Source organism: Orycteropus afer, unplaced genomic scaffold (genome assembly GCF_000298275.1).
Source record: "Orycteropus afer afer isolate SDZICR_OR568_19922 unplaced genomic scaffold, OryAfe1.0 scaffold00095, whole genome shotgun sequence".
In the NCBI taxonomy this organism is placed as follows: Eukaryota; Metazoa; Chordata; class Mammalia; order Tubulidentata; family Orycteropodidae; genus Orycteropus; species Orycteropus afer.
In genome coordinates this window covers 6,689,338-6,698,318 of record NW_006921682.1, presented here as the reverse complement: position 1 = coordinate 6,698,318, position 8,981 = coordinate 6,689,338, and the positions used below count along the sequence as shown (strand labels likewise).

The following is an 8,981-nucleotide window of genomic DNA, read 5'->3' as shown; positions in this document are numbered from 1 at the left end:
CAGCAATGCTATTGCAGGGAGTTTTACTATTGTGCCATTTGGGTATATGATGTCAGTTTCTCCCAGAGAATTCCAGCTTGAATTTTTTGTCACTATTTTCACATGTATGGAGTGGAACATATACTTTAATTATCAGTATACAGGAGTGTTTTTTTTTTTAATGTCATTTAAGTTGTAATAAAGGTTTTGAAGGGTTACTCGCTTACATGAAAATTTACCTTACGACTCAACCATATGAAAAAATTATACTAGTAAAGTACTAAAATAGTTAAAAAGCACTCTAATTGCACAGTTTTGGTCTTTTCAACTTACTTATTTCTACATCTGGTGGTCTAGTATTTATAGATCCTTCCTAAACAAACTTGGTTTCAGAAGCCAGGTCAACTTAAACTCCTAAATATATCACAGACTTTGGGGTATATATGAGATATTAAATAAATACATGATAAAATATGAAGGCCCACTGGAACTGAGCTGCTTTCTGAAACATAATTAAGAATCCACACTAATCACACATATAAACCAGTTTATTAGATTGTCAGTGATACTTTGAGACAAATTCAAGTTATTTTATTTTACTTCATATAAACAGGATGGGAGTAAAGTTTTAAACTTCAGGCTTTGTTCAGCATGTATGCAGTTAGCATCCACAAAAGCACCATCGGGTATGGAAGAATTAGCACCACAGAATTTTAGGACCTAACTGTTAACATGCATCATTGAAAAACTTGGAACATGAAAACTGAAGTAGTACATGGTACGGTGTATTATAAACAATACAAGGCAATTTATGATTTGTTTTCATACAGTACAATACAATCACCAATCAATGAGAACCTTTTAAGTACAATACAGGACAAAAAACACCTTGTACCCTGTTAACACTAAAGCAGTTACAGATTTAAAAAATGTTTCTTGTAGGAGGCAGTGGGTTGAAATTATCCACTTCCCCTCAATTTTTAAATTCAGAGTTATATAGTTACATGATCTCTTAAGAAAGTATTTTCAAATCTTTATGTTTCTCTACCTCATTGCTGACAAATGGCAGTTTGAAAACGGAAATGTCTGATTAATTAAGAAAGAGAACAAAAGCCTGATAGAGTCAAGAAGTACTCCAGTGTGGTGGAAGGTGTTTCACATAAGGTCAGTTTGAAATGATGCCAATGGCGTTGATACTTGTCTTCCCTTCCGTGGAGGAATGTCAAGTACAGAAGCCTTGCATTCGTGATGAACTTCGGTTCATTTCTTTCACCAAATGCCTTTATTCTGGAGTGTGACATAAGAGACTTATTCCTTATTCCTCAACTGTGTTTGTAGTGTCATAGGGCTGTTCCTTATGCTTGATTTGACAACAGTGAAAAGGGTTGATATTCTCTCTGGATTTAGGGTAAATTGTGAGCTAAAGAAAAAATATTAATTTAAATTTAGCAAATATGAAATTTTAAAGGGAGTTACTATTTTCACAGTACAAACCCATGATTAATTAACCTCATTGAAAACCTTTCTGTTAGAAAGCATGTAACAAACCCTCAATTTTAAGTTGTGTCTAGTCCAATTTTGGCATATTAGAAGATACTGTATAAGAAATGTACAATAAGAATAGATAAATACAGGTATATTCAGATCTCAATACATTGATGCCAAGGAAAATATATTTTTACTCACCAAGAGAAGAATATACCTTGAAGCATCTTTGCAGACACATGAATCAATCATATATCTGCCCAACTCCTAATTCTGGAATAGTGATAACAGGGTCCTTCAGGAAAAAGTACTCAATTACAGGACAGCAGCAATTGTATGTGATATATATTTAACAGCAAAACCTTTTTTGAAAAGAGAGTCAGTACTAAATGGTAAGTTTACAATTAGTTCACTATTTCTGTACTTGTAATACATGCGTTTATTTGCTTTTCCCGGTTTTCAAAAATCCCACTAGGACCAACATCTTTCAGAACAACAATCTAACATTAAACAAAACTTTCTAAGGAAAATATTTAGCATCACAGAGATTTGAGCAAAGTCTGTTACTCAGCATCACAAAATACTCAATAGATCTACATTTAAGATTGTTCATGCCATGACATCAACACACCTTTGGGTTAATATATCTTATTTTAAAATGAAAACAAAGAAACAAACCAAATAATTGGCATGGAATTTCTCTTTAGTCTTTGATATGGGTAGACGTCGATAAACTTGAATCCTTTCTATTCCATGTAGTGATCAGTATGTCTATGAAGCTGTACTTCTATCTAGTAAAGCCAGTAGAACTAGTGAAAGGAAAATGTTCACCATAAAGAATTAAAGACAAGAAGTTAAATTACAGGAAAAAAAAGGTTTTGAAGAACTGCCCCCACAAAAAATTTGTTCACTGTGAACTGTTCTTTTCACTTAGCTTTATCCTTATAAATGTCAGAAAGAGATAGAAATGTTAATTTGAGAGTGTTGAAACCTAAATTTATTTTAAAAAATTATCCTATGCTTTTTCTGCTGAATCAAATGCATTATATATATCAATTACTAATTTTCTGAAGAGGAAACAGCTTTATGTATTAGCATACCCACAGTTGGTTTATATCTGATAATTCACTGGGCATGGCTCACTTGAACACAGAGGAAAGAAAAGTAACTTCTTCATGCTTAGGGTTACATTAAGGGGGGAAAAATACTGAACTAACAACTGAGTTATGAAGGGCTAGTTTAATAATTTTGACTGCCCTTACGTTTGATCAACATTTCAAGACAAGGCAGTGCCAATTAAAAACAAGATAAAAAAAAATAAAAACTGTCTAAAAAATTAACACCATAAAATGCCTTACAATTTTATAACATTTTTAAGCCTGAAATGATTGTACAATATTTAGACTAATGGTTTTGCTATTCTCACATATATTTTTGTTACCCGAGTTTAATTTCTGTATTGTTTATTGGTTATGTTATGTACATAACTTTCTGTTAAAATAGTTTGAATTATTACATTATGCTACAAGAAGCTTTAGGAAAAAAAAAACATAAGTAGGATAAATTTATAAAAGCATAAAGAATATTTTAAGGGATTTTGGATGAACTGTAACAGACAAAGTTCTAGTTTAAGGTAATAAAGTGCCTTCTTTTCCAGGTAATTGATTTTTCACTAAAATATTTTAAGGCTTTATAACAAACTCAATATTATCAGAAGTTTGACAATATATGGGGTTCTATTATTAACTAGTATCCTTTTCTAGGTCTTATTTTATTTAATCTTTCAATCCAAATTAAGTGATTTTTTAATAACTAGTAGTTTAAAATGATAAATTTGAATTGTAAATTCTGAATTCGTTTTGTGTGAAAAAGGAGAGATACATAATTTCTAAATGCTTTGATTTGCACATAAGACTCATGTTTCTTGTGAACAATCTATTTTATGTCATACCGTAGAGCACCCAATGCCCCTCAAAAAACTCAATGGAATATTTAATCCCATAGCAACCATAGGGCCACCAATTCATTCATTCATATATTCTGTTGTCTTCACATTTAAAATGATTGTGCAGCCTTAAATGAGACAGGCCATAGAAAATCTAAAGTAAATCCTCAATAGGCACAATGAATATTTTTTATTGCATCCTTTTTATGCATAATTTGTATTGATGCCAACATCTTATGTTAAAGCATTTATATTAGATTTCATTTTGCTTCTACTACCCATGGGTGTATCAAAGTAAATATTGGTAAGCTAATGTTGTTGTTGTTGTTATTTGCCGTCGAGTCGGCCTCGACTCATAGCGACCCCTCCTTGGGTTTCCGAGGCAGTATCACTACATAAGTAGGATTGCCCAACAGTTCTTCCGAGGAGTGGCTGGTGGGTTTGAACCACCAGCATTCTGGTTAGCAGTCAAGTGCCTTAGGCACTATGCTACCAGAGCTCCTTGGTAAGCTAATAGAAGTGTATATATCCAAAATAACCATAACCACACAGAGTTGTGCTTCTTGTAAATCTTGTCATTTCTCTTTGGGGGATACGGGTATGTTTTAAGCACAGCGGTGTGCCTGGCTGTCTTGAGAGCTCTAGATTTTAGGCTAAATCATGACTACGTGGACATTAACTACTCAACTGATTGTAACAATTAAATGTTCATTGAAATGTTTAAGTATTATTTTTTCAAGGATTTACAGTTATTTTATCAGAAAATTAGTAAATGTCACTTAGATTAACTGGTCATGGTATCTAAAATGCTTTTCTGATTACCACTGGATTAATTTTAAATATTCCTTACAATAAAGCTTTTCGAAGTTAGGATTGAAGAGGAAAGCTAAAACTCATTGTAAAGAATGGTTTAGTACAAATATTTCATGTAACTAGGAAAAAAAAAAGCAATTACTAATAGAAAAAGTGCCAGCCTTAACACTGGATTTGGTTTTGAATCTACAGCCTAGTAGGAGTAATTTCTGGAAATTTAAAATTAAAATGGTACAAACCTTTATAATTGCACAATCCTTTATCAAAGTGCCACAATTTATCAAATATTTTTCAAAAATGTACATGATGGTACTTTTCAAAATCTAAGTACATATAGTTATACCTTTTTCATATTAGTATAGTACAGTTTTACAAACTTAGCATAAATATAAACAGGAAGATGAATTATAACTTTCTAAAAACAGTATAGCTTTTTAAAATTTTTAAAGTAACTCTTAAGAACCTTGGTCATTATCAAGATTCAAATCCAAGTATAGCCAAAGCATTCCCATATAACCTGAAAGCATCATGTGAGTTTGTTTAGACAAATTTTATGAATACTCTGCCATGTAATGGAAAGAAGTCATATGCTTCTTTAAATAAAAAACCAAAAAACATTGTTTTTTTTTGTCCTGGCAGACTTGCTTAGTCTCTTCAATTACTAAAGCAATAATAAATGCTATAACCAAGTTTTGAAAGCAATATTAAGCACTGAAGTTTCCATCTTAACTGTTCAATCCTATTAAGTATAGCAAAAATGTTTGATGCATGGGTTATTAATTTTCATGCTTCTATCTATTTATTCTAAATAAGAACATTAAATGGAAATGTATACCGATAGTGTGAGGACAAAAGTCATTAGAGATCAAAGCACTAATATATGGAATAAAATAATAAGCAACTGTGTGGAATGTTCTCCATATTATTGAATTTTATAAATGAGGGTAAGATAATAAAAAATGAAGCTCTCTTTACCATGTAATAATTACATTAATATATATTCTTCAAGTAAATGGAATGCATATACATTTTCAATATTTTTGTTGTTTCTGCACATGATGGAGTTACATTAGAACATTGCTTCATTATAAACTGAGACCAGAAAAAAAAAAAAAAAAAAGATACTGTTTGGAGGAAAAGAGAATGTATGATCATGATTCTCAATGACAGGTCATCTGCGTTCTGTTAACACCACTGGTTATAAAGTGCCTTCTTTGATTTAATGAATGAAAAAGAAGACTAAGAATACAGAACAAATAAACTCAATATATCCTCCTGATTCCAAATCCTGAAAAGCTGTGCTGGCCCACTTTTGCTTCTCCACCAAAAATTGGTTAAAAGTTGGTGTAGTGCTCCATTTAATTATGAGGGAAATACTGACAAAAACATAATGAAAGTGCTAATATTAAAATTAGGAATAGTTCTTAACCACAGAACATTAAACAACTATCAAAAAAGGACCCCTTCCTTTTCCAACAGTTTGAGAATCTCATAAAAAACATATATTTATCATATATAAATGGTCATATAAAAGCATATGAAATTCCAAATTCTGTATATTCTCCATCTTTTGGGGTTGTAAAATAGGATATAAGTTGGTATCCTAGTCCTCTGAGAGAATTAATACATTTTAAATACATAAGGAAAATTAAAAAGGATCAGGCATAATAAATCACTGATGATAACTCATATATAACATTACTGACAGGTTAATAATGGAAGGGATATATAGTAATCCTATTTGATTTAATGAACCTTCTCATCATTTCTGAGTAAGAGAGCATAATTCTTTGTTGGTATATAATAATCCTGGATTAGTTTCAGCATTTTAATATTTCAAGAGAAATACATGAAATAAACATTGAAATGCAGAAGAATGTTATGGGAAGCTGCAGACTTGTATGGAAATTCCAAACTGTATGTAATATTTCAATGATATTAAGTTCATGTAATGTCCCACAATAATATAAGATTCCACAGTCCCTCTCACTAATACAGAGATTTTTTCTGATTTTTCAAAAGCTAGACAATTGTGTTTATCCTTGGTTGCAGTCACATAGTGTTGACTATGAGAACTGCTCCTACTATATAATTTAATCTTTTCTATCACTCAGGTCTTTTATGGCACTTTTTATTTCCAACAATACCTTACAACTAGTTATAATCATTCTCTTTTATTGTATCCCTATGAAGAAATTGATTAATTTGCCTTTGCTGTGGTGAAGCTACAAAGTTTGTAAAGATCCTATGTAGCTTCAGTGCTCTTAAGTAGTTTCCAAGCATCACCCAAATAAAAATAAATAAATAAATAAACCCACTGCCTCCAGTCGATTCCATAGCAACCCCCTTTGGGTTTCTGAGGCAGCAAATCTTTATGGAAGTAAATTGCCCAGTCTTCCTTCGGAGGATTGGCTGGTGGGTTTGAAACACCAGCCTTCTGGTTACCAGTTAAATGCCTTAGGCACTACGCCACCAAATCGCCCACTGATATGGAATCTATATCATATGATCCCAGGGATCAAAGAGGATCTTTTTGTCTGTTGTATATCCAGAGTCTAACAGAGTGTTTAGCTCATGATGTATGTAAAAGAAATACCTGTTGGTTTAATGAATGAGAAAGAGGACTAAGAAAACAGATAACAAATAAACACAACATGTTCTTGTGACTCTAAATCCTGAGAAGCTGTGCTAGCCCACTTTTGCCTCTCAATCAAAACAGGGTAGTAGTACTGACTTTTGAATCACTATGGTAAAAGCAAAATCTTAGGTGTTATTCAGAGTACCAACAACATGATCGGCAGTTCTTACAATGACTCTTAAACTTTGAATTAATCATCTTTCCTTTTGTCAATAGTTTAAATTTAAAGTTATGCTTCTGCATATAACAGACCATTCTTTTCTAAAGCTAATTCAGGCATAATCAATCAAGGAAATAATCCTCACAGCTGCCATCATTATTAGCATGAATACGGAGAATATCAGAATGGAAAGGGAAGACAGTTACACATATACAGCAAAGGGGATCACTGGGGACTAGCTTCTTCAATTTTCTAGAAATTAGGGCAAGAACACTAAGACTCTTGAGTAGATACTGATTTTAATTGAACTAGATGAATGCTGCGCAATTAGACTAGATAATGTCTGAATCTTTCGTAGCTCTAAAATTCTATATGGTGCTCACTGGTTTCTCCCCTGATAAGAATGGGGATGTACATAGCATTCAAAGCATATTTTATTTTAAGAAAAAAAGATAGATAGCTAAACCAGAGAAGTTTAATGTTTTGGCATTCTAACAATTGTATTAAATGCATTTTTATTTTTAAAACATCATCATTATTCTGGGTTTTACAACAAATAGCATGTAAAGTCTTCTAAATTAAGAATAAATCCACTTAATGACATCAATATAATGTGGATATTATAATTCTATGTATTCTTAGTAAAATCAGTAGCAAGAAGTTTGTTCCTATTCCCATTGCTTTACATGAACTTGTCCTTTAAAGAAGAGATCTTATCAATTAAGCACAATTCACAGCTTCATTTCTAATTTCAAAAAGAGGAAGGTGAAAATATTTCTTGTAAAAAGTTAGAGTTACAGTTTTAAATTACATAAGTGGGAAAGACAAATGGTTAAGATAGTTTGACTCTCTAAATAATACATGTTAATAAAAAGCACTAGTAATCACAACCTTTTGACTAAGAAGCAACAAAACATTATTAATTCCAAACATTGGATGCAAAAATGTAATTTTTATCTGACAAAGCCATAAATATATGGATGGAAGAAAGACAATTTACTATCAGCTTTTACTTCTACTAAAGTAGGACTTTCCAAACTCTTTAACCAGAGCGTACTCTCTGGCAAATCAGGTTTATAATTCTTTATTTCACAACCCATGGTCTCTTTATCTTTCTAACATTAAACTGATAACATTACTCATACTTAATTGGGAAAAAGGGCTATATCCTCATTTTTCTGTTCTGCAACAAACATTATTGGCAGTGAATTAAAATTAAGTGTTACAACTAACATCATGAACTATTTAGTGAATTCATGCATACTGCTCAAAAGTAGTTATCTGTCTTGTTTAGAACCTATATCTTTGAGGCTAGTATGACAGAACTGCAAGTCCTCCTTATGAGTTAAGTACATAGATTTTCTTGGTAATCCAAATGTATGTGTCTTTTTTTTTTCTATGAGCAGTAAGACTTAGGCCAAATTCCACATTAAAGTACGTCATGTGAAAAGAAGTTTCATTTTAGTATTTCTGAAATTATCAGAATGAAATATGAATATGGTAATTTAGGAACCACAAAGAGAAAAATGAGGATAGATGGAAAAGGGATAGTATCTGTATTTAGTGATGTAAAGACAAAGAAACGAGGAAACAAGTGGATGAGAGAGATTTAGAGGATGGGAATAATCAGAAATTTTATTAATATTTTCTCAGTAATCTGGCTAAGCTTCTTATTTCATTTGGGTACCCTTTCCCATAGAACTGTTATGAGCGCTGTAGGACTATAGATGACTATTCTTTTTTATTTATTTATTCTTTATTGTGATTTGGGTGAAGATTTACAGAGCAAATTCGGTTTCCATACAGCAGTTCACATATACTTTGTTGCATGTCATTGCCCACAGTTTACCACAATGCAACAGCTCCCCTCCCACTTCCTCCCCATAGTTACCTCTTCCCAGTGTCCATCCCTCCATACTCTCCTGCCACCTGAGCTGTCTCTCTGTGCATAAGCAGCCCTT

At 32.1% G+C, this 8,981-nt stretch overlaps 1 protein-coding gene across 1 annotated transcript in view; it reads right to left on the bottom strand.

Annotated features, from left to right (window-relative positions):
• Nucleotides 1-1,294: 1,294 nt before the first annotated feature.
• PURG (purine rich element binding protein G) overlaps nucleotides 1,295-8,981 on the bottom strand; it is a 39,670-nt gene continuing 31,983 nt past the window's right edge. The window contains exon 2 of the mRNA XM_007942688.2: nucleotides 1,295-1,399. Within this exon, the coding sequence (XP_007940879.1) occupies nucleotides 1,295-1,399 (105 nt within the window). The remainder of the gene's footprint in view (nucleotides 1,400-8,981) is intronic.